Below are 24,503 nucleotides of genomic sequence, written 5' to 3'. Positions count from 1 at the left end.
TAAAAGTGACCATGTTAGGCCACCGTCTGTGGCTTTAAGAGGCGGGGACTTCAACTCCCAGAATTCCTGTGGAATTCTGGGAGTTGAAGTCCACGCCTCTTAAAATGGCCGAGGTGGAGAAACACCTAGGAGGTCTTCTGATGGCAAACGAATGGAACACATGCCAGAGGTGGCAACGCTGGGCTTTGCGGGCATCGGAATTGGGGGGGGGGGGCTTTTTCATACCCTTCTTGGGCCATTTTCGGGCTGTGTTTTCAGGGTGTTTTCCAGGCCGTTTCTCAAGCTGGTTTTGGCCCGAAAAACAGCCTGAAAATGTTCCCCAAAAAACAGCAAAAAAAAAGGAGGCATGTGCACACCCAGCCAGCTGGTCTTCCAAGGTTTCTGGCACTCTGGCATGGACACATTCACACGCATGCATGCATGTTTCCCTTTTGGGCACTCGGAAAGTTTGCCATGGGTGACCTAGGTAGCGTTCTAGGGCTTCCCGAAAGAGCAGGAGGCCGAGAGTCCTGATAAAAACCCCGTTTTGTTCAACGAATGTGAATCCCTCTCCGCCTTCGGCCAAGGCTCGGCAAACAGTTCTCTCAAAGGAGTACGTATCGCCACAGACCTCATCTGTCTTGGAAAGCTGCCAATATTTTCCCAGATGAAGTGCTGGGCAAGGAAAGACCCTGGGCAGAGAGTCTCGGGAGATTGACGGGCAGATCTTCGCACTCCTGAAACGAATCTTAACGGCCGGACGAAGGAATTGTTTCCTGCAAAAGCCCCCTCCCACTTTCGCTCCTCTTTTATATGTCCTCTGGGAGGGGCCATTCACCCTTGGCTTTCCTCCCAAGTCTCGACCCTGATTTCTCAGCTATTCTTTTCTTTTGGCGGTTCTGCGTCAGTCAGAAGACCGCCTGCTCTCCCCCTCACATGCCCAAGCAAAGGGGGCCTTACCTTCAGTTGTCTGGGTGGTTTGCAACTGCGTCGGTGCCACCGAGCTGAAGCCATTCTAGAGGAAAGGAACAAGATATATACATTTTTCTCCCGCCGTTGCGATTTCACAGGAACATGATCCAATACTCTTTCCTCCCGTTTTCCCCACAACAACCTTGCAAGGTGGCTTGGGCTGAGAGAGGGGAACTGATTGGAAGGCTCCCATCTGGCTTCCATGCCTAAGGCGGGACTAGAACTCTCCGTCTCCTATTGATTGGCCCAAACTCGTCCAACCGGCTTTCATGCTTAAGGCGGGACTAGAACTCTTCGTCTCCTATTGATTGGCCCAAACCCGTCCAACCAGCTTTCATGCTTAAGGCAGGACTAGAACTCTCCATCTCCTATTGATTGGCCCAAACTCATCCAACCGGCTTTCATGCTTAAGGCGGGACTAGAACTCTCCGTCTCCTATTGATTGGCCCAAACTCATCCAACCGGCTTTCATGCTTAAGGCGGGACCAGAACTCTCCGTCTCCTATTGATTGGCCCAAACTCATCCAACTGGCTTTCATGCCTAAGGCGGGACTAGAACTCTCCGTCTCCTATTGATTGGCCCAAACTTATCCAACCGGCTTTCATGCTTAAGGCATGACTAGAACTCTCCGTCTCCTATTGATTGGCCCAAACCCGTCCAACCAGCTTTCATGCTTAAGGCGGGACTAGAACTCTCCATCTCCTATTGATTGGCCCAAACTCACCCAGCTGGCTTTCATACCTAAGGCGGTACTAGAATTCTCCGTCTTTTGGTGATTGGCCCAAACTCACTCAGCCGGCTTTCACGTCTAAGGCAGAACTAGAACTCAGCATCGCCTGGTTTCGAGACCAACCCCTTAACCACTACACCACCTGCCTCGCTCTGGAATCCTCCCCTCTTACGGACAAGCTTTCGTGGGCCCGAAGGCGCCCAGGAGATCCAGCCTACCTTGGCCTGGCTTAAGTCTTTTTGGGGCGAGGACGAGATGGAGTTGGGGTACCGCCGGGTCTGAGTGGATCTCTGCTCGTACAGTGGTCCCTGAGCACTGTTCTGGGAGGTATACGTTGCGGTGGGCATGGTGCCACTCGGGAAGGCCGGATCCTGGCTCTTGTTGGAGGAAATCGTGGGCAGAGACTCGCTAGGAAGGGAGAACGAGAGAAGAAACGCAACGTGAGTGGATGAGACCAGAAGGGAAGAGAACCATGTCTGCCTAGATCGCCAACCTTTCGGACCTCAGGGGCCACTAAATTCATAATTTTAAACCCTGCGGACCCACTCATATGATCTGCCTAATGACCGGCTGGGTGGGCGTGGCTAGGTGGTCCTGTGACTGGGTGGGCGTGGCCAAATCAATGTCGTTCACATCGTGGGGCGCCTTGCCGGCCTCTACTCGCCACTCCTCGCCTGCCCGCCCGGGCTCCTTAGGGCCCCAACAGGATTCAATTGCTGGAGCTGAGCAGCCTCCAGGAGAAAGAGTTGGCAAAATGGCTCAGTTCACATTGGATCTGGCCGAGGAGGAGGAGGCTCAGCAGAAGCACCTCCCTGAGGACTAGGAGCGTAGGCTTTCCAAGCAGAGGGAAGACCTGCGGGAGTGCGAGGCCAGCTACCGGGCTGAGATGAGTCAGCCGGTTCCAGGCCGTGATGCAGCCCCACTGGAACGAGGCCCTCCGGCTCTTCGCCCCCCAACGGGGCTTCCCTCCAGCCTTCGCCCAAAGCCCCCCACCGAGAGGCCGAAGCAGACCCCAAGGTGGAATTTCTGCCCCCTTCTGACCCACCCAAAAAGACCTCGAAGGGGGGAGACTCCCTGCAGCAACACAAGCGTCCATTGCACGTATCCAGCCCAGGGGGCCGTACTTTGAGGACCCCCTGATTGAGTGCAATATAAAAAAATGCTAATAATTTTTCTACGGACCACCAAAATTTTCTCACGGACCACCAGTGGGTGACCGCTGGGCTATATAACTAACCCAAAAGGTTAAGAGGACTTGGGAGTGCTAGGAGTGATCAACGCTATTGGGCTGATGGCAAATTTCACATCTGCTGAAGCAGATGTTCCTCTGTTGGTTCTATTTACTTTTTGATTTTTCCCTTTTTTTTATTCTTTTGAGGTTTAATTTTTCTTTTGGATTCTTTCCATTTTTTGTGGGGTGTGTGTGTGGTTTCTGCATTTTGTACTTTGATCTTGTTTCGAATACGATAAAAAATATATTTAAAGGGGAGGGGGGGTGTTTCTCATCTGCGCCTGGACCTCGATCCTACCTAACCGATACCTACAGCGCCGCCGAGCCCCCCCACCCCTCGTTGTGAGCGGTTTGGGGGTTTTCACCTGGCGGTGCTCGTGTAGAGGCTGTTGGGAGGCTGGCTGGCCGTGGTGCTTGGAGCAGGGGGGGCTTCGTACTCGGAGAGGACGGGCTCCGAACCAAACTGCAAGGCCCCGAATTGCAAGTTGAGCCCCGAAATGTCCGCCGAACCGGGCATCTCCACCGCCAGAGCTGGAATCTGAAGGACGAGACGGTTTGATTGGAGACGGAAGCGCTTGGCTTTTCGGGGTTTTTGGCCGCTGAGGTCGGTTTGTGGTTCTAGGACTGGCTAGCGGATATTATTGTGCCCCGCTAAAAAGTTGAGGTTTGTATCTTATTATTCTATTCTATCCTATCCTACCTATTCTATTCTATCCTATCCCTATTTTATTTCTCCTATTCTGTTCTATTAATTTCTCCTATTCTATTCTATTTCTCCTATTCTATCCTATCCTTTCCCTATTTTATTTCTCCTATTCTATTCTATTTCTCCTATTCTATCCTATCCTTTCCCTATTTTATTTCTCCTATTCTATTCTATCCTATTTCTCCTATTCTATTCATTTCTTCTATTATATTATATTCTATCCCTATTCTATTCTATTTCTCCTATTCTATTCATTTCTCCTATTATTTCTCCTATTCTATTCTATCCCTCCTATTCTATTCATTTTTCCTATTCTATTCTATCCCTCCTATTCTATCCTATCCCTCCTATTCTATTCTATTCCTCCTATTCTATCCTATCCTATCCCTCCTATTCTATTTCTCCTATTCTATTCTATTCTGTCCTATCCCTCCTATTCTATTCTATCCCATTTCTCCTATTCTATTTCTCCTATTCTATCCTATCCCTCCTATTTTATTTCTCCTACTGTTCTATTCATTTCTCCTATTCTACTCTATTCTATCTATCCTATTCTATTCTTTCTAGTCTATCTCTGTGATCTGTCTCTCTCTTATCAGTGTATCATCTATCAATTATCTATCATCTCTCTCTCTTATCACTATCTATATTATATCTCTCTTTTCACTATCTCTTTCATCTGTCAGTCTGTCTATCCCATCTCTCTCTTAATTATTTCAATAACGACCTCCCCGTGGAGATTCGCACCCTCACCACCGTCCAGACCTTCCGCACAGCCCTCAAGGCCTGGCTATCCCGTCAGGCCTGGGGATAAAGATTCTAATCCGTCCCCACCCGAATGATGAATGAATGTTGTGCTCTATTTTTACTTATGTATTGTCTCATGTCTTGTCTTGTATTCCCCTCCTCACAAATTGTAAGCCGCCCTGAGTCCCCTCAGGGAAAAGGGCGGCCTATAAATAATAAACAAATCAAATCTAAAATCTAAAATACAACAGGGTCTAAACCAGTGGTGGAATTCATGGCTTGGTGGGCGTGTGGCAGGGGAAGGATACTCCAAAATCTCCACTCCCTCCCCACTCTAGGACCAGCCAGAGGTGGCTTTTGCCCGGTTCTCCCAACTACTCAAAAATTTCCGCTACTGGTTCTCCAGAACCTTATCAGAACCTGCTGGATTTCACCCTTGGTCTCAACTTCCTAAATGCTGCAGAATTTGCACCAAAGTTACAGGCTTGTTCAGGCATCACGAGCAGCTGGCCAGCTATGCAGCTGAAACAGCGAATTCGCCCACGAGCCTGGCACTTGCTGTGGCATGCGCTGTCCCCCCTTTAAGGCTACGTCCGAGCCCAAAAGGGGTCTACTGGCATGCAGCTGACCTCGGCCGGATTCGATCCAAACCACGCTTGCTGGGAAACATTCCTCAATCGAGCCTTTTCGCCTTTGCCAAGACGAGAACTCGATTTAAAAGGGATTTAAATTCATGGCACCGTTTTCCTGATTTCCCCCCATTCGGCTGGGTGAAAAGTTGTCAGCCGTAAAAGGACTGCGGGGGCCAAGCATGGGCTGTGGCCCTTGGATTTCAGGGAGGGGCCCCTTAGCCTAGAGAAGCATTTCTCAACAACTCGACAACTTTTTAAGATGTGTGGACTCGGCTAACTTAGGGGAATCCACTAGCGGCATCCTAGCTAGCCAGCTTGAGTCCAGGATTTCGGGCCCCATGTCATCCCCACAACTCCCCAAAAGGGGGACAACAGATCCAATTTGAAAGAGGTCCCTTCCCCCCCAATCTTCTCTCTCTCTCTCTTCTTTCTCTCTCTCCTCTCTCTATCTTCTCTCTCTTTCTCTTCTCCTCCTTCTCTCTCTCTTCTTTCTTTCTCTCTCTCCTCTCTCTCCTCTCTCTTCTCTATCTTCTCTCTTTCTCTTCTCCTTCTCTCTCTCTCCCTCTTCTCTCTCTCTCTCTTCTTTCTCTCTTTCTCTCTCTCTTCTCTCTCTCCTTTCTCTTCTCCTTCTCCCTCTCTCCTCCTCTCTCTCCCTCCTCTCTCTTTCTCTCTCTCTCCTCTCTATCTTCTCTCTCTTTTCTCTTTCTCTTCTCCTTCTCTCTCTCTCTCCCTCTTCTCTCCCTCTTCTCTCTCTCTCTTCTTTTTCTCTTTCTCTCTTCTCTCTCCTCTCTCTATCTTCTCTCTCTTTCTCTTCTCCTCCTTCTCCTCTCCCTCTCACCTTTGATGTCAAGGAGGCCTTCTTTTTCTGTTGTTTTAATTTCTGCTGGGCCGGCTGAGGGCTGGAGGAATCCGGTGACATCTGGGAGACTGGGTTAGTTTTGGTGGCGAGGGGGGAGGACGGAGGCGGCGGAGCCGAAACGGAGGAGGCCGTCACCGCCGGCTGCTTTTCCTGGAGGAAGGCTTCCATCATGGCAGAGGTGGGGGAAAAGGCCTGCCGTTTGGTGAAGGGACTGTGCGCCGCCGGTTCTGAGGGGTTCTTTAGGTCTGCGGGAGAGAGAGAAAGTTGGCACGGGGGGCTCCCCCTTTGCAGGGGGAGGCGAAGAAAACGAAGAGGTTCCTTGGGCAAAACATCTGTGTGTGGGGGGGGGGTGGAGCAGTTCCCGAGGAACTTGTTACAAAACCCCTTTCTCCCTTGCTTCTGTCATCCTTGGACCACACAGGCGAATTAATTCTACTTTATTTGTAAGGTTACTTTGCCCGAGTGTGCCAATCTCCCGCCGTCTCTTTGGCAGTCTGAGGAACTAGGGAAGGTTCCCCCTCCCTGCCTTTTGCTCTACCCGTTAGGCAGCTGAGGGCTCAGCAGCCTCTTATCTAATGGTTCCCTAGGCAGCGCTGTCTGGGGAGGGATCTGAGGAGGGCTCTGTGTCGGAGGTAGAGGGGGGGGGGCAGGGCCGTCTGACGGTTATCAGCTGCCTTCGGAGTCAGACATCAGTGGGGCAGAAGAACAGCTGGAGCCTGTTCCCAGTGTGCGTATGCACAGTGGCCAGATGAAGGGAACAGCTAAAGAACAGGGGGCGACTCGGGAGGAAGGCCACAAGTGGACGGTGAATGGCCCTTCCCAGAGGGAATAAAAGAGGAGCGACAGGGGAGTGGAGTTTGCAGGAGACCATCAGTTCGCTTAATTGGTTCGTGACTCTCCAAAACTCCTTGCCAAGTTTTACAGATATCGGCCTGGCAGCTCTCCAAGCCAGATAAGGTCTGTGACCGTAAATCCTCCCTTGATAAGACTTTGCTGGATGGGAATGAGCAGAATTCACAGCAAATTAATAAAAGGGGCTTTTTTGGCAGGAGGAGGAGTTTGCTTCAGGCTCTTGGACAGAATAAGCATTTCTTCTTTATCTCCTTAGCCAATTCATCCCATAGATGAGTTAATTCTACTTTATCGTAAGGTTAAACTTTACCAGAAGCTTCTTTGAAGGCTGAAAGGATAGTTCTCCCGCCACCTTTTTGTGAGCTTTTTTTGCTCTGCCTGTTATGCAGCTGAGGGCTCAGCTGTCTCTTATCCGATGGTTCCCTAGGCAGTGTCTCCCACTTGTCTCCTAAGCCCTTCCCGCATCTCATTACAGCTCCTCTCTTCCGCCCCCCCCCCCCGCCCCCAGCTGGGACATCTTACCATACTGCACAAGGGAAGTGGATTGGCCCGTGCTGCCGATCTCCCACGAGGAGGCCGCGTTGCTGCTTCCGGAGGGCTGGGGATGTTGGGCAGCCAGCTGGGCCAGGGCCTGGGCGGTCTTGAACTGCTCCAGGAACTGAGAGCCGGTCGTGGTGGTGGCGGTGGCGGCGGCACTGCTGCTGCTCTTCCCCTCCCCCACTTCGCTGAAGCCCTTTGCCAGCATGCCGACCTGGAGCGGGGAGAAGGACGCACGGCCACCAATCAATGCGGGTTCTCAAAATAAGATTTCTCAACTCAAAAGACGCCATTCTTTCCAAGAAACTAAATTAAAAATAACGGACTTTTCGGCGTATAAGATGCACTCTCCCACCCACCCCCCTAAAAGAGGCTGAAAATTTGGGTGCGTCTTATACTCCGAATATAGCCCCGCCCACGCACCGCCCCCCCACCCTTCGGCCTCCACGCGTCCTCTTCCTGGCTGCAGAGATTAATAGCAATAGCAGTTAGACTTATATACCGCTTCATAGGGCTTTCAGCCCTCTCTAAGCAGTTTACAGAGTCAGCATATCGCCCCCAACAACAATCCGGGTCCTCATTTCACCCACCTCGGAAAGGATGGAAGGCTGAGTCAACCTTGAGCTGGTGAGATTTGAACAGCCGAACTGCAGAACTGCAGTCAGCTGAAGTAGCCTGCAGTGCTGCATTTAACCACTGCGCCACCTCGGCTCATATTAAAAAAAAAAAAAGATTTTAATTGGGAAGGCCGGTTCAGGAAACCGAAAAAGGGACACGCGGGCCGTTTCCTTACCATGCCGTGGTGGGAGAAAGTGTTGGCCGAAGCAGACTGAGAGACGGTACTTTGCTTCGAATTGCTGAAGACCAGGGGCTGGTTGAGAGCCGGCGCTTGGGAGGAATCCAAGTTGGGAGATTCGTTCTCCAGCGAGGAAGGTGTCTTCCCTAAGAGCACTGCAAGGTCGATTCTAGATGGGGAGAACACCAGGAGTCACTCCTTGAAGTGGAGGCGGGGGTGGTGGTGGTTATATAAATCGACTGACCGATTGATCAAATATATATATATATAAATATGGCTCTGTGTGTGTGTGTGTGCCTGTTCTGTTAAGATACATCCTGTTGTGCCTTAAAATGCCTTCTACTGTATTGCTGTAAATTGGTTTCTATTGTACCACTGTAAAATGCCTTCTACTGTACAACTGTAAAATGCCTTCTACTGTATCGCTGTAAAATGGCTTCTACTGTACCACTGTAAAATGGTTTCTACTGTACCGCTGTAAAATGGCTTCTGCTGTACCGCTTTAAAATGGCTTCTACTGTACAGTGCTGATGTTACCTAGTTGGGTCATGAAACGTCTGCAAGAAAACCACCAAGCACAGAGAGCACCCAGGAGCCCACAGTCTTCCCCCTCCACTCTGAATACCCCACTCCCTTCCACCACTGATGATGTTACCCAGTTGGGTCACGAAACGTCTGCAAGAAAACCACCCAGCTCAGAGAGCACCAAGGACCCCACATTCTCTTCCTCCTCCTCCTCCTCCTCCTCTCCACAAGCCTTACTCGGTCTAACACTGATGTTACCTTAGTTTGGTCATGAACTTTCTGTCAGAAAACTACTCAAGCTCAAGAGAGCCCGAAGGATCCTGCAATCCTCCTCCTCAACACAAACCCCACTCCTTTTTTCAGCACGGATGATATTACCGAGTTGATATCAACTAGGATACCGTATCATAGTTGATATGAAAGGTGTGGCAAGAAAGCAGCCAAGCTCGGAGAGGGAGAAAGAGAGAGACAGACAGAGACACACACAGAATGAGAGAGAAAGAGATAGAGAGAGAGACACACAGAGAGAGGGGGGAGACAGAGAGAGAGAGAGACAAAAGGAATCACCTCTGTCCAGCTGTGATGGTCACATTTTCCACAGGCAGCGGCACTGTGGAGACGTTGGAGGCAGTGAAGATCTTCGTTTCTGAAAGCTGGAGCAGAGAGAGAGAGAGAGAGAGAATGCAATGAAACCTGCCCAGGTTCGGTCAGCAGAAAGTCAGAAAAAGGAATTGGGGAGGGAGGGTTTACCTACATCTTCATTCCAGTCCTCAGTCCCCCACTCCTCCGTTGCTGTCCTCCAGGCACCTGTCAAGGAAGAGCCAGAGATCAAAGGTGAGGGGTGGGGGTGGGGGGGAGCCTGTTTCAACACCGCTTACAAAACAGAGGAGGAGAAGGAGGGAATTGTCAAAGAGCAATGCAAAGAGCTAAGCAGGTGGCAATCCTTGCTCAGACAGACAGAAGCTGGGGGGGGGGAGGAGGCAGAGAAAGGCGGGGGCACAGCAGCTCAACATACAATCCCCCCTCACCCCACCCACCACCAAAGCAAAGAGGCTGGACCCTGGGACCCCCACGGGAGAGATGAACTTCGGGGGCTTTGCCCTGACATGTAACTCTGCAAAGACTGAATAATCCCCAAGATTAAACTAGGTCTAATCATCAAGATCTAATTCCCCAGGATCTAACTATTCCCGAGTCTAAGCTAGATCTAATCAAGATCTAATCATCTGCAAATCTAAGATAGGTCTAATCGTCAAGATCTAATCCCCAGGATCTAACTATTCCCGACTCTAAGCTAGATCTAATCAAGATCTAATCATCAAGATCTAATTATCTGCAAGTCTAAGCTAGGTCTAATCATCAAGATCTAACCATTCCCAGATCTATGCTAGATCTAATCAAGATCTAACCTTCCCCAACCTAACTTAGATCTAACCAATCCCAAGTCCATACTAGATCTAATCATCGAGATCTAACCATCCCCCAATCTAAGTTAGATCTGATCAAGATGTAACCATCCCCAAATCTACGCTAGATCTAATCATCTAGATCCAACCTGTTAGATCTAGTCATCAAGATCTAACCATTCCCGAGTCTATGCTAGATCTAATCAAAATCTAAGCATCCCCAACCCAAATTAGATCTAGTCGTGAAGATCTAACCATTCCCAAATCTACGCTAGATCTAATCATCTAAATCTAATCAAGATCTAACCCTTCCCAAATCTAAGCTAGGTCTAGTTATCAAAAAACTAACCACCCCCAATCTAAGTCAGATCTAGTTCATCAAGATGTAACCATCCTCGATTCTAAGGTAGATCCAACCACCTAGATCTTAACCATTAGCATCTAACTATCCCCCAACTCTAAGCCAGCTTCTAACTCCGATGGCTTCCCAAGTTCTTCTGGAATTATCTTTCTTTCTCATTTCTCCCGTGACAGGATGATTAGGGACAGCAGGGCAGGGACACAGACTCTGTCATTGGACACAGATTCTAAGCTTAAGGATAAAAAAAAATGGTGCAGGGTATTGGGATTTTTTTTGTGGCATGCATATATATATGGAAAAATTAGTCGTCCTTCTCTTCCTGCGAGGAATACGTGTTAAGACTGGTACACCAAATGAAACTGGCTTGGCCGTCTCCCCTAAACAGGACGGTGGCCAAAACACACAAAACACCTCCAGTTAGTGACGGACGGTGTTTTAAGTACTTTGGACTGAAAAGAGCACGGAAACCGCCCACATCCCGACTCAAGAGGCAACAGACTAAACCCCCTTTTTCCAGTAGATAAACTTTCAAAAGTTCATTTCAAGGTCCAGGAAAAGGCAGCAGAAGGGAAATCACACACCACAAGGCTCTGGGCTGTTATAAAATATATAAATATCTACCGTAGTTTCTGCCAGCTTCCTTTCCCCCCCTCCCCCGCACTGCCAAGCCCCACCGTGGGTCAATTAACAGGGTCGGGCATAAGAAGAGAGGCGGTGAAGAATGTTTAGAGAGAGGCAGATTAATCTTTGGAAGGGTTTTTAATCGAGCAATTGACACCAAGAAGGTCCGTTATTATCTTGACCCTTTACTAAAACTCCAGTTATTTTTTTTATTTTTAAATTTAGCACCCATGTCCTTGCAGGAAAGCATTCTTAAAAGCTCAGGCCCACACTAAGTTTTCCAATTCTAGATTGGTCATAAATTGTAGGCAATGCGAAGGCTCGCTTTAGGAAATTCACAATGCTTCATTCATCTATTTAGCTATTTATTTATTTATGCATCATATTTTAAGTCGTGTAGACCAAGGAGAACACCAGAAAACAATACTAGTTGGTAAAAAGAATCCGAGGGACTTAGCCGTAGACAGCCGAGGGACTTAGCCCAAGGTGAATTCAACCCGTTGGAATAATTTGGGATCCACTGGTGGAAATCTGGATCACCCCAGTAGATCCAGAAGGATCTGTCTAAACAGACCAATTTTTACAACTGTTTTCCCGACCCCACACGTGAAATAAATGGCATTTTAATGCTTGGTGAGGGATGAAGAACAACTTTTCTTCTTAAATTCGTTAATATTAGTTTAGATTTTAAAACCACATTATTTCCCAAACCATAACCATCCTTAAAACCACCAATCTGGGAAAATCAAAGCTAATTTTTACTTCAACAAGGAAGGGTCAGTTCCTCCCACCCACCCCCAAAAAACCCCTTGGGGATGCCAGGAGTAAAAGCATTAGTGGTAAAAAGCAACAGGCACGTAACTTTTAAAATATTAAAGTGAACAAAACAGAGGGAAACAGATGAAAGAGGAGAGAGGAAAAAAGACAAGACAGTTAAACATATCCACAGATAAATTCCAGCTTATTTTAAAAGATTTTTTTAAAAAAAAAAGATAAGAGATAAAAAAAAAGAGATCCAAGGGCATTTAAGTGCCCCTGGATTTCTCGTACCAGGAGCAGTGTCAAATTTTCGGGGATAATTTGACCCCTCGCCCCTAATGTAATCAACTCCTGAAACAAAACACAACAAGGAAAGAAAAAGAACAAAAAACAGTATAAAACGGTCAAAATACTTCGAAAGGTGAGACGAGGCGCCCCCGCTCCCCCACCACCACCGCCGCCAGCCCCCCCCCCCAAGCCCGTACCTGTGGATATTGATCAAATTAAAAGTGGGGAGGGGGATACAAGCTCAAATGGTGCTAACTAATCAGAAGGGGGGGGGGAACGACAGGATGTAAATCTTATGGAAGAGGGAAGTGGGAGTTCTAGACAAGAAAGGGTGAAATAGACAGAGGGATGTATGACCCCTTTCCTTAAATTTTGTTTTTTTTTGTTTTGTTCTATTGCGATGGTTGCCCAGGCATTGGGGGGGCGGCCAGGGGGGGTTAGAAAGTCTTCCTGCAAAGCACTCTAAACCATCGTCATCTTCATTTAATGACCCAATAATCCCTTGCGCGGGTGGAGTCTGGGCAACTGAATGGAGCTAGCAGAGTGTTTTCACTGGCCGGATTCCTTTCCCGTTGCCAGAGCGGAGTTTTGTTCAGCAGATAATATTCTCAAGTGTGGCCAGAGAGATAGAAATATCGGCCTCTGCCTAGCATCAAACTGGTCAAACCCGCCGGGGAAGTGTTTTCTCAACACTTGCGACATCCCCGTCGGCCACGCGATCAAAACTCCGGTGCTTGGCAACTGACTCATATTTATGACGGTGGGGGTGCTCCGGGGGAGAGTCAGGGGATGCGACCTTCCGATGGGGAAGCCGGATTCACTTAAAACGACTTAATGCAACCGCAGCAAACGGTGGCAAGGAAAATCGGACAACCACTAAACCAATGTCTCGCTTGGAGACATAATTTCAAGGCTCGGTTGTGGTCGTAAATCAAGGACTACCTTCAGTTAAGAATGTGGGGGGGGGGCATCCCCCTCCCCCGTCCTTGTTCCAGCAGATTTCACAACAGAAGGGGAACATGAAAAGCGTTTTGAACAATTCTACAAAATTAGCATGAAAAATTAAGATTATCCAGCAAATCCCCAAAGCAGGATTAAAAGAAACTAACTTGGATCTTCTATCATATATATATATATGTATATATATATGTATATATGTATGTATGTATGTATGTATGTATGTATGTATGTGTGTATGTGTATGTGTGTGTGTGTATGTATGTATGTGTGTATGTGTATATATATATATATGTGTGTGTGTGTGTGTGTTATATTTGTGCTGATAAATAAATAAAGGAAGACTAGTATAGATCTATTTCAAGCTATTTAGCTTTCATCAGCTAGCCATACCCTTGCTGGGAATCGAACGGCTAGCTGATGAGAGCTAAATAGCTTGAAATAGATCTATACTAGTCTCCCTTTATTTATTTATCAGCACAAATATAACAAATGTAACAAAAAGGCAACAGTAAAAAAATATTGGGTTTCTGTCTGGATGGTCTCTTGTGACGAGCCGAAGGACAGAGAATGGAAGTAGTGATCTTCCTCCCATATTTGGGCATACCAAGGGTTGGTATATATATATATATATTTCAGGGCTATCGTGGGGGTGTTTAAATGCTTCTAAATCTAAAGAGTTTGGGATTACATCCCCCTCCCCACTCCCTGGGGTTTCAGACCCCCAACAATTCTTACAAACTGGAAAGTGATGGGGAAAGCAGATCCACTTAAACAACCATTTATAACTGAGGCTCATAGCAGCTGGAAGACCCCCCCCTCCAGACCAAGGCAATTTCCCCCCCGACCCCGGTCTGGTTTGGAAGGAGATCTAGCCCCCTACCCCACCCCAAACCAAGGCAGTACCGGATCCCGGTCACTCACTCGTCCCATCATCCGGCTCAAAACTTCCCGTGCTGTTCCATGTGTTGCTGTTATTGCCGTAACCTTCGTCCGTGCTGGTGGGTTCTGCATAGTCGGCGGGGTTGAAAGTCCTAAGGGGGAGGGGGGGGAGAGGGAGAGGAAGCAAAGAAACATCATCAGGAGGCTGTTCTCTTGAGACATGATCGAGCCAAGATGGGTTGCTAGCCCCTGGTGAGGAGACTTGAGATGGATTTGTGAATCAGCCCTTCACAAATCCATCTGAAGTCAAGTCTCCTCACAAGGGACCGGTAACACGTCTTGAGTTTGTGGCTGATCTTATTGGAAGGACCGTGTTTGTCCCAGTGACATCTGTCTGATCCACCCAGAATTGGGGGGGGGGGGAGGAGGGGGGAAGGTAGGGTGTGTGTTATGGGACACTCCCATATTTATTGCAACCTTCTGCTGCCTGGAATGCAGCTTCATCGGACATGAAACCTTTTAGAGTTGGTTGCATAAATTCAAATCCAGGAATCACACGCAGATAACTGATTCAGCTGGATCGATTAACTTCTTTATATACATAAGAGATGAATAAATGTTACAGTGCCAACAGGTGGTTCTTCCGAGGAAACACAAGGCAGGAGTTGCAGGCAAACACCGCTGGCTTCGTTTTCATGCAGACAAGCCCAGGCAGGCTGCTAGTTTACTTCTCAGAGCAGCAGGCTGCTCAAGTTTCTGTCTCAATTCTCTGCACAGAAGCTCCCATCGGCTGACTTTAGTTGCTCTGCCTGTTCATTGGCGGACCTTGTTCCCATGTCTCTTCCCAGTCATGGATATTTTTTAACGGAACCAACTCACCAACCCAGAGGGGAGCTTACCCCATGCCTTGGGCAGAAAATCTTCCTCCCCGTCGTCCAGATCCGCCTGAAGAGACAAAGAAATGGTCTGTTAGAATGCCCTCCGACACTCGTGGGTTACCCAGGGCCTGCTTTTAAACCAGGTTGAATGGCTTAGTAGCCAAGCCAGGCCAACGAAAAGAGACGAGGAACTCCTGTTTAAAATTTCGACTCTTAAGGAGCCGTTTACGAGATTGGTTTGGCTTAAATTGCTCAACAAACCATGATCTGTGGCAGGGTTACGGATGGGCCACCTGGGCTTCCTGGCTCTCACCTCTGCCTCGCCCACGTCCCCGCCGGCCTCTCTCCGTCCCTCTGCCAGAAGATCCACTTGTCTTGCTGCCATCCAGTCCGTTCTCTTGGCCCCGAACTGCAAAAGACAACGAGGCGTTGGGAGATTTGCAAGCGAGGAACCGGGGACAGAGAGAGAGGAGGGGAAATATGGAAGGAAAAAGCCATGGGGGGGCTCGACGCAAGACCGAGCACCCGCGCGGATCAAAATCGGGGCCTCTTGAAAACTGACTCGGTTGTGCCTCAAGCGTGGCAATGACCAGGGGCAAAAAAACTAGCCACACGGTGGTACGGTTGTGGTATAGAGAAAGCCGCAGTCCGGCGTGCAATTGTACCCATTCGTTGTACCCCGGTTCTTTTAAGCTGAACCTCCGAAGCACAAAATTAAACGATTCCCAAGAGAATAAACTCGATAGGCAGTGCCGGACTTACAACAGAGGACCGTTTCCCCCCCACATTTTTATATGACCGTTGCAACCCCCCCCCACACCGTCACGTGATAAAATGCCAGACACTTGGCAACTTTGACTCGTATTTATGACGGTTGGGTGTGTGCGTGAAACACACGGTCCCCTTTTGTGACCTCCCGACCAGCAAAATCCATGAGGCGGCCAGATTCACTTTAACAACTGTGTTCCTCGCTTAACCACGGCAGCGTTTCGCTGAACAAGAGTGAGCCAAGACGAGTCGTAAAAACGGGGCCAAACTCACTTCACCACTGCCTCGTTTAAGCAATATAAATTTGGGGGCTCAATTGTGGTCGTAAGACAAGGACCACCTGTTGAGGAAGGCTGGAATTAGCCACAGCCCTTAGACTTATATCCTGTTTACAGATTACAGAGTCGGTCTACCCACCCCCCCACAACAATCTGGGTCATTTTACCGACCCCGGAAGGACGCAAGGCTGAGTCGACATTGAACCTGGCGAGATTCGATCTGCCAAACCACCGGCAGCCGGCAATCAGCAGAAGTAGTTCTGCCGGACTGCACATTTAACTCATCCACAGTTCAAGGACTAATTATATCAAGGCATTTCTCCCCCCCCCCCCCAAAAAAAACCCCATGACTTTCTCAGCCAGGATGCCTGGATATAATTCCACAAGAGATTTACTGTATTTTTGGACTATAAGACGCATCGGAGTATAAGACGCACCATGATTTTGAAGAGGTAAATAAAAAATAAAAAAAGTTTTTGCACTCTGCAGGTCTCCCAAACTCTCTGCATGCCTTAGTTTTTGTGTGCGTGCACACACACACACACACAAGGCACACACACAGAACTTTGGGAGGCTGGTAGAGTGTTCCTGGGGAGGGGGCAAAAGCGAGCAAAAACAGCCCGTTTTTTGCCCTCCCCAGGAGCACTTCGGAAGCCTCCTAAAGGCTACGCACGTCCATTTTTGCAAAGAGGGCGGGATTTGGGTAGGCCAAAAATGCAGCGTTCAGTGTATAAGACGCACCCAGATTTTCACCCTTTTTTGGTGGGGGAAAGGTGCGTCTTATCCTCTGAAAAAATACAGTAATTATATGAAGGCATTTTCCCCTCCCCAAAACCCCTCCCTTCTATGCCTTTCTCAGCCAGGATATAATTCCATGAGAGATTTATTTCTTTTTTTAAAAAAAGGGGAGGGGGGAAGAAATAAGCAACCGGTTTCCAGAATAACAAAACGTCCCCTCTTGATTTTCTATATCCTGCTGTCCTTTCTCTCTCTGAACAGCCGCGAGGAGAGTCTCCCAACAGCCGATTTTGCTCTTAACAGTCTCCCCTGGCGGGAGACAGTGAGAGCATTGGGGCGGGGGGGAGGAAGGGGAATGGACCGACTTCCTGTCACGGTGGAAGCCGCCAAAGCCACCTCCTGGGTAGGGGTGGGTGGGTGACGGAAGGGGTGGGGGAACGGAATACGGGCCCTGATTTGGGAGTCACAAATGCCGGAAAGGAACCTTTTGCACCTCTCCTTCGGAGGGTCTATTGCTTTGTATGCAGCAGAATCAGGGGCCTACATTCTCTCCCACGGCTGGCTCCGCGGCCTCTTCGGGGCAAGCCGCTCCCCCGTCGCCGGCTGAAGTCCCGCTCTTTTTCCCGGTTCTCTTTGCCTTCTTCGCTGGGTTCCGTCTGCCCGTTGTCTTTCTGTCCCGACACGCCTTTCTTCTTCCCCACCATTTCCCAGGAGTGCTAAAAGATCAAAGGGAGGGAGGGGGGGGGTAAAAGGGCATTTTTGATGCAGGGGACAAGGCAGGAGGCTCTCGTTTGTTTCAATGACCGTGTTTCAATGTTGCGACGGCATTCAGGTTGGGCAAAAGGGGACACAAGAGCGATTTTCACACATAGTGAAAGTGTAAAATCCACACACATACCCATCCTTCTTTCTTTCTTGCTTTCTTTATTCATCCATCCACCCATCCCTCTTTCTCTTTCTGTCTATCCATCCATCCACCCATCCCTCTTTCTCTTTCTCACTTTGCTATCTATCCATCCACCCGCTTTCTTTCTCACTTTGTCTATCCATCCACCCATCCTTCTTTCTCTTTCTCACTTTGTCTATCCATCCACCCATCCTTCTTTCTGTCTATCCATCCATCCACCCATCCCTCTTTCTCTTTCTATCTATCCATCCACCCGCTTTCTCTATCCATCCCTCTTTCTTTCTTACTTTGTCTATCCATCCATCCCTTTCTTTCTCAGTCTATCCATCCATCCATCCCTCTTTCTTTCTCACTTTGTCTATCCATCCACCCCTCATTCTCTATCCATCCACCCATCCCATCTTTCTTGCTTTCTCTATCCATTCATCCACCCACCCCTCGCTCTCTATCCATCCATCCATCCATCCATCCCTCTTTGCTTGCTTTCTCTATCCATCCATCCACCCATCTCTCGCTTTCTTTCTATCCATCCATCCATCCACCCATTCCACTTTCTCCTTCTCACTTTCTCCATCTATCCACTCATTTCTTTCTCGCTCGATGCATCCATCCGTCCATCCCTCTTTTTCTTTTTCTCTATCCATCCACCCACCCACCCAATTTCTAGAGCTTATCCACCTCAGAGGGCGGCATCCCCGTGGCCGCAGGATCAAAATCCAGACGCTCGGCAAACTGACTCATATTTACGACGGTTGGGAGTGTCACAGGGCCATGTGATCCTCCCTTCGGAGGAGCCAAATCAATGGGAAAGCCGGAATCACTTTAACAACCGTGTGACTAACAGAACAACTTGAAAGGAATTCACTGAAAGACCGTGGCGAGAAAGGGCGAAAAAAGGGGCAAAACTCACTTAACCGTGAGTTGTCACTTGCCAGGCGCCTGAATTTTGATCAGGGGACCATACTGCACCGGTCAAGTCATATTTTTCTTCCTCGGCGCCGTTGGAACTCTGAACGGTCATTAAATGAACTGTTGTAAGCGGAGAGCTACCTATATTATTCAAAAATGTACAACCCGCAATTAAAAGAGCCAAGGCGTTTTCAGCAACCGCTCCGCCCTGATGGGGTTTTGTACGTCGCGCTGAGCCGGAACGGAATGTCTCTCCCCTCCGCCGGACCACCCAACCAATCAGCCACAGCCCAGCTGAGCCTCATGCCTACCGTGTCTGGGTTCCCCTCCAACAGCACGTTGATGGCTCTGTTGACATCTCCGTTGCAGTCGTGAAGGGCAATCACACACTCGTCCTGATTCTTCCCTGTGATGTCGATCAGCTGCGGAAGGAAAAAAGGAAATTACGAGAACGGGTCTCCGGCAATGAAACAAATAGAAATAGAAAACAAACAGGGATAAAAGAGAATTATTTGTAGCTCAGGGTGGAACCCAAGAAGGGGGGGGATTTGATTTAAATCGCCAGTAAAAAGGCTTTAAATTTAAATCATAATTTTTAAAGAGCAGCTATCATATGTGCTGTGAAATAGTGTGAATGCATCAATGCAGTTCATGTTGTCTTGAATGATTTACCAAAAATGTAAATATTGCAAGACTATACAGCCTCATGCTACATAACTAAAGCTCCATTTCATGCTGAATAAACTAATTATTAATGTATCTTAAGTAGAAAACTATCTTAAGATACTTATTCCAAAAGCGTTTAAAATAAATTTGATAAAAATCAGAAACATCCAATTTAAATTTTGAAAAATCCAATTTAAATTTTAAAAATCTGATTTTTTAAATTTTTTTTTTAAAAAATCATAGTTTTTTTTTATCCACCCTGAACCAAAGCAGCTTCGCTCCCTCTCAAGTCATGAACCACAAACAGTTAATTTCCTGAAGCACTGCTGTTCCTAGTTTTTTACTCTATTTTTATCTCAAATATCCTTCATCCTTTTTCAGAAAACGACTTGCTTTTCTGGTTTACGGTTTTTACTGAGTTGTAAAATAAGATACACAATACGAAAGTAAATAGGAAAACGGTGAGGAGGAAGAGGGGGAAGATAAGAACAAAAGGAACATTGACGTCCGACTCAATCTGGTGCAGTAAAATAAGGCATTAACATCAAATCACAGATTTTTTTTCCCCATAATAATATGAACAAGCCATTTCTATAAAGACCTATCAATCTAATTGGTAGAACCCAAAATCAAAGTTTCATTCTTTTCCACTTCAAGCACAAAGTTCAGAAGCCATCCCCATGTGGAAACAAAAGTACTTTAGTCTTTTTTTTAAATCAAAGTAGTCAATTTTGCCATTTCAACCAACCCTATCAACTTCTGCACCCATTCGTCCTCGTGCTGCTGTCAAAGAATGGATGGATGGATTTCCTGACGGGGACAACAATTAACCAGTGGAACAGCCTGCCACCAGAAGTCGTGGGTGCTCCGTCACTGGAGGTTTTCAAGATGAGATTGTCTGAAATGGCATGGGGGTCTCCTGCTTGGACAGGGAGTTGGGACTAGATGGCCTCCAAGGTTCCTTCTATTCTTCTGAGGCCAAAGGACTTACTTGTTTCACTTTCTCCTCAAAGTCAGCATCGTTGTGGTCCGAGATCATTTGGGCAAGCCGAATTTGCTCCGCAGTGGCCTGGGATGAGAGAGACCCAGAAAGGGAAAAATGAGAAGCTCGCATTCCCAAAAGGGGGGGGGGGAGAATGGAGAGACAGGTAAGTTGACACTGTTCAGGTAAGGTGCCCTAAACCAGGGGGTCACCAATCTTTCGGACCACTGAATTCATAATTTAAAATCCCGCGGACCACTAATACGATCTGCCTAATGACCGGCTGGGTGGGCGTGGCAGGTGGTCATGTGACTGGATGGGCGTGGTCAACTCAATGTCACTCACATCGAGGGGCGACTCGCTGGCCTCTACTCACCCCTCCCCTCCCAGCCCCTCCTAAGCCCCGCCTTAGGGAAGAAAGCTAGGAGAGTGACTTTGGGCCAATCGCCATTCAGGTCCCCTTTTAGGCATGAAAGTCCCCTTGGGTGACTTTGGGCCAATCGCCAGGAGACTGGGAGTTCTAGTCCTGCCTTAAGGCATGAAAGCTGATTGGGTGACTTTGGGCCAATCACCAGGAGATGGTGAGTTTTAGTTCCCTTTTAGGCACGAAATCCAGTCTGCGAAATCCACATATGCGCTAGTCGTCCCGACTCTAGGGGGCGGTGCTCATCTCTGTTTTAAAGCCGAAGAGCCAGCGCTGTCCGAAGACGTCTCTGTGGTCATGTGGCTGGCATGGCTCAACCCTGAAGGCCCACGGAACGCTGTTCCCTTCCCACCAAAGGTGGTCCCTATTTTTCGACTTGCATTTCTTTACCTGCTTTCGAATGGCTAGGTTGGCAGAAGCTGGGACAAGTAACGGGAGCTCACTCCGTTACGCGGCGCTAGGGATTCAAACCGCCGACCTTTCTGATTGACAAGCTCAGCGTCTTAACCCCTGAACCACCAGGTCCTGTCAGCCTCTGCTTTGCTGCTGCTTCGGCTGCCATTGAAACGGGGGAGGGGGGGCATGGTATTTGGGAGGGGAATACTAATTGTGCTGGAGGAGGATCCTGGAGTTTGCTGCCTATCTTGCTGCGCATGCGGAGGTGGTTTCCCGCCAAGGCCAACGGCACCGACATTCCATCTGGGTGATGCCTTTCAAAGTTATCTCACACCTGACACTTGGGAGAGTTATGATTGGACTGTAACTGGGATGCCAAGGGGTGGGGAATGGGTTATTCTATATATCAATCGCTTTCGCGCCTAAATAATCAGTCTTTCGCTTTGCTACGCTTCTAATCATTTATAATTAGTAAAAGTACACTTGATTTCTATCAATGGAGTCTCGTGGCTTTCTTTCCTAATTATTCAGTGGAGGAGTGCTGACAGGTCCCTTAATAAAACTATAGCATAATAATAATAATTCCCTCGAATGAACCCCGACAAGGCTGAGAGCGTTTGGGAGGTGGAAGACAAAACACTTCACAATTCACGGGCGTGGCAATCCCTTGCAACTAGTCGAATATCAAGAGTTTAACCCACCAGGCTGGAATTTGATTGCCCAGGTAACCAGATGCTTGGCTGCATCTTAAGAAAGGCGGCTGGGGGGGGGGGGAGTTTAACTCTTGCTGGCATCCTTCCCTGGCAGCTATCCTCTACAAAAGCCAAACTCCACCCTCCCTCCCTCCCTCCCCAGTTCGGCTTCTTGGGTGAGAACAAAGAAAGGTGGAGAAGGTGCACCTTTGTCTCCCAGAAAGACGTTAAAAGCCAGGTGCCACTAAGGCAGCACAACCGAAAGAGCAAGGAGAGGCCGAGCACCTCCGCCGGGCGCACCTCCCGGTTTCCAAGGACGCCGCTAGCCCCGCCCTCACCTGTGGCCTCTGCTTGTGCTGTGCCTGGGTCTGTGTCTGTGTCTGCTCCCAGCTTCCCCGGGCTCGGTTGGTGCCTACCGATGTCATCATTTACAGTATATACAAATAACAGTATTTACAAGGCAGAAATCTGCAAATTAAAAAAAAAAAAAAAAGGAAAGAGAGAGGCGTTAAAACGTTAAAAGGGTTTTCTTCGCCAGCCGTCAACGTAAAAAGATCAGGTGCTCTACAGGTAATCCTTCAACTTAAAAACAACTGCAATTTAGCCGCCAAATTTCCACTGCTAGGAGAGGAAATCCTGCCTCGTTTTACGACCTTGCTGGCCCCAGTTGTTAAGGGAATCAGTAGGCCGCAAAAGGAGATTGCGTCTCTCTCTCACACACACACACACTATTGCGACCGTCATAAATACGAGTCAGTTGCCAGGCGTTCTGAATTTGGATCATGTGACCGTGTGTGTGTGTGTGTGTGTGTGTGTGTCGCAACGGTCGTTAAGTGTGAAAATGGTCCGTAGTCACTTGTTCAGTGCCGTTGTTTACAGTTGCTAAAGGAATGGTAGTAAGCCAAGGACCATTTTTATTTTCGGCTAATTTATAGCACTTGCTTCAGAACAACTGAAAGAATCACGAGTTAAATCTATCCTATAGATTGTGTAGCCTTCACTGCAACAGCCGAACTCTGCAAACACAACCTGCTTTACTGGCTAACAATTCCGACAAGATGCGAGGGTGATCCAGGAGCCCGGGCTTTTAATTTTATTTCCCCCCCCCCCCTCTTCATCCTCTCTGGCTTCACCCCAAACTCTACACAACTGACTTCAATTCCTAGCCGTTCAACTCCAGTTGTTTAAAAAACAACAACACCCGATAAACCTTTTCCTAAGCAAAGTTTCCATGACTAACGGAAAGTTAGAGAGTTGTGTTGCAACAAGATGGATCCCTTTCTGTTAGAAAAGGAACAGCAACTGTTCTCCACCGTAGCTGGACTTAAATTTCTCATTTTTAGCATCTCTTTGGAGCATCAGGATTTCCTGGTCCCACATCGAAATCCACCCTGGCTTCCAGAGAACCAAAGGTGGATTTATAAAATCACAAATCAGGAAAGGACGGAAGTTCTTCGGGAAAACCCCAAGGTAGCTGGAAACTTAAGTGGGATGTTGGGAATTCCGAGTCAGGATGGGGAAGTTTGTTCAAAACCTCCTAGCTTTGCAGATGCATTTAACCCAGGGCACAGAGTGTGGAAATCCAGTATGCAGATCGCTCGCAAGAGGGAGATCGGAAACCAAAACTTAGGAGGCCTTGGGGTTTTTTAGCCTGGGCAGCAAGCAAACACACACACACAAACACACACAGGTGGGAGAAAGAAAGTGATGCAACAAGATTTGTGTGTTTTGTCTCCTGGCTCAGAAATAGAGCCCTCATCTCTGGAGAGAAAAGGGGAAGATAACGATAACTGGGTCTTGTCAAGATAAAGGCACTTTTATTTTTAAGGGAAGTGTGGGATGTGAAATGTATGTTTGGAAAGGAAAATCTCTCTCCGGTGTCATTTATGCCACACCTGGCCTTCTTATAATCAGAATGGGGAAAAAAAGCCAACACAGTTCTAGGCTGAATCAACAGAGGGACAGAATCAAGATCAAGTGAAGTGTGAATACTACAAGGCCTTGGGAAGGCCACACTTGGAATACGGCATCCAATTGTGGTCGCCACGATGTAAAAAAGATGTGGAGCTTCTGGAAAGAGTGCAGAGAAGAGCAAGAAAGAGGATGAGGGGACTGGAGACTAAAACATATGAAGAACGGTTGCAGGAACTGGGTATGTCTAGTTTAGGGGACACATGACAGCAGTGTTCCAATATCTCAGGGCCTGCACCAAAGAAGAGGGAGTCAAGCTATTCTCCAAAGCACCTGAGGGTAGGACAAGAAGCAATGGGTGGAAACTAATCAAGGAACGTGTGCTAGTCTTCCCCAGTCGAATTTCTAGAATACTTTACTCCGTGTTCAATGCAACCTACGCTGTGGTTGCAATATTATTCTCTCCCATGTTATTCCCAAAAGAGGATAATTCTCGGATCGCAACTTCCATCCAGGGAAAGCAAACTTCTAAACATTTCACAGGCCAGAGATAATTGTCGATTTGCCGACTATGATCTTCAAACAGCAGCGTGAAAGCAGGAATTTCCTCTGTTTAACAAGTTCAGAAGAAGAAGAAAAACGTGGCATCTTGGGCTTGCAGAGAGAGGCTGGGTGAACAGGGCCTTTAAAATAAATAAATAAATACACAGCACTGTTTTCAACCCAAGTTTGTAGTTCCTTGCCCATCCATCTGGAAGTTAAGAAGGAACCCAAAAGAAGAGCAAGTCCAACTGAAAAACTAAGAACACAAAACTGCAGATTATTGAAACAGGCAAGGATTCACGGTTACATTTCGTTAGGAAAAGTATACCGCTTACCACACACACACATAAAAAACCCTCAAGCCCCCCACCCTCCCTCCAAATTCTTTTCATTTCTTTTGGGACCTAAGGAGGCGGCTCTGTAATGATTGAGAAGACTGGAGCATCGTTCCTGAGAGAAATTATTAGGGGGAGATTTTGCTTGAAAGGATGTCCTTGGGAAAAGAATGATGCCGGGAAAAGTTAAGGAGTCAAGAATGTCAACAGGGGTTTTAGGCCTTTTAAAAACAAA

At 47.9% G+C, this 24,503-nt stretch overlaps 1 protein-coding gene across 3 annotated transcripts in view; it reads right to left on the bottom strand.

Moving 5' to 3' along the window:
- Nucleotides 1-24,503, bottom strand: part of UBAP2L (ubiquitin associated protein 2 like) — a 39,422-nt gene that overhangs the window by 12,309 nt on the left and 2,610 nt on the right. For 2 of the 3 annotated variants that reach the window (XM_087705091.1, XM_087705092.1), the window contains exons 2-17: nucleotides 21,818-21,947; nucleotides 19,977-20,054; nucleotides 18,631-18,741; nucleotides 17,048-17,219; nucleotides 15,033-15,128; nucleotides 14,741-14,786; nucleotides 13,884-13,993; nucleotides 12,006-12,065; nucleotides 9,322-9,374; nucleotides 9,135-9,220; nucleotides 8,040-8,211; nucleotides 7,232-7,460; nucleotides 5,837-6,102; nucleotides 3,279-3,451; nucleotides 1,901-2,090; nucleotides 940-994 (exon numbers count right to left, since the gene is read on the bottom strand). In XM_087705091.1, the coding sequence (XP_087561217.1) occupies nucleotides 940-994; nucleotides 1,901-2,090; nucleotides 3,279-3,451; nucleotides 5,837-6,102; nucleotides 7,232-7,460; nucleotides 8,040-8,211; nucleotides 9,135-9,220; nucleotides 9,322-9,374; nucleotides 12,006-12,065; nucleotides 13,884-13,993; nucleotides 14,741-14,786; nucleotides 15,033-15,128; nucleotides 17,048-17,219; nucleotides 18,631-18,741; nucleotides 19,977-20,054; nucleotides 21,818-21,907 (1,987 nt within the window). In that variant the 5' untranslated portion in view covers nucleotides 21,908-21,947. The remainder of the gene's footprint in view (nucleotides 1-939; nucleotides 995-1,900; nucleotides 2,091-3,278; nucleotides 3,452-5,836; nucleotides 6,103-7,231; nucleotides 7,461-8,039; nucleotides 8,212-9,134; nucleotides 9,221-9,321; nucleotides 9,375-12,005; nucleotides 12,066-13,883; nucleotides 13,994-14,740; nucleotides 14,787-15,032; nucleotides 15,129-17,047; nucleotides 17,220-18,630; nucleotides 18,742-19,976; nucleotides 20,055-21,817; nucleotides 21,948-24,503) is intronic. The other variant, XM_087705093.1, reaches the window with a different exon arrangement.

The sequence above is a fragment of the Thamnophis sirtalis genome, unplaced genomic scaffold, assembly GCF_051295495.1.
Source record: "Thamnophis sirtalis isolate CommonGarterSnake01/CBP01778 unplaced genomic scaffold, rThaSir2_p1.2 scaffold_2, whole genome shotgun sequence".
Classification (NCBI taxonomy): domain Eukaryota; kingdom Metazoa; phylum Chordata; class Lepidosauria; order Squamata; family Natricidae; genus Thamnophis; species Thamnophis sirtalis.
This window is presented reverse-complemented; position numbering and strand designations above follow the sequence as displayed.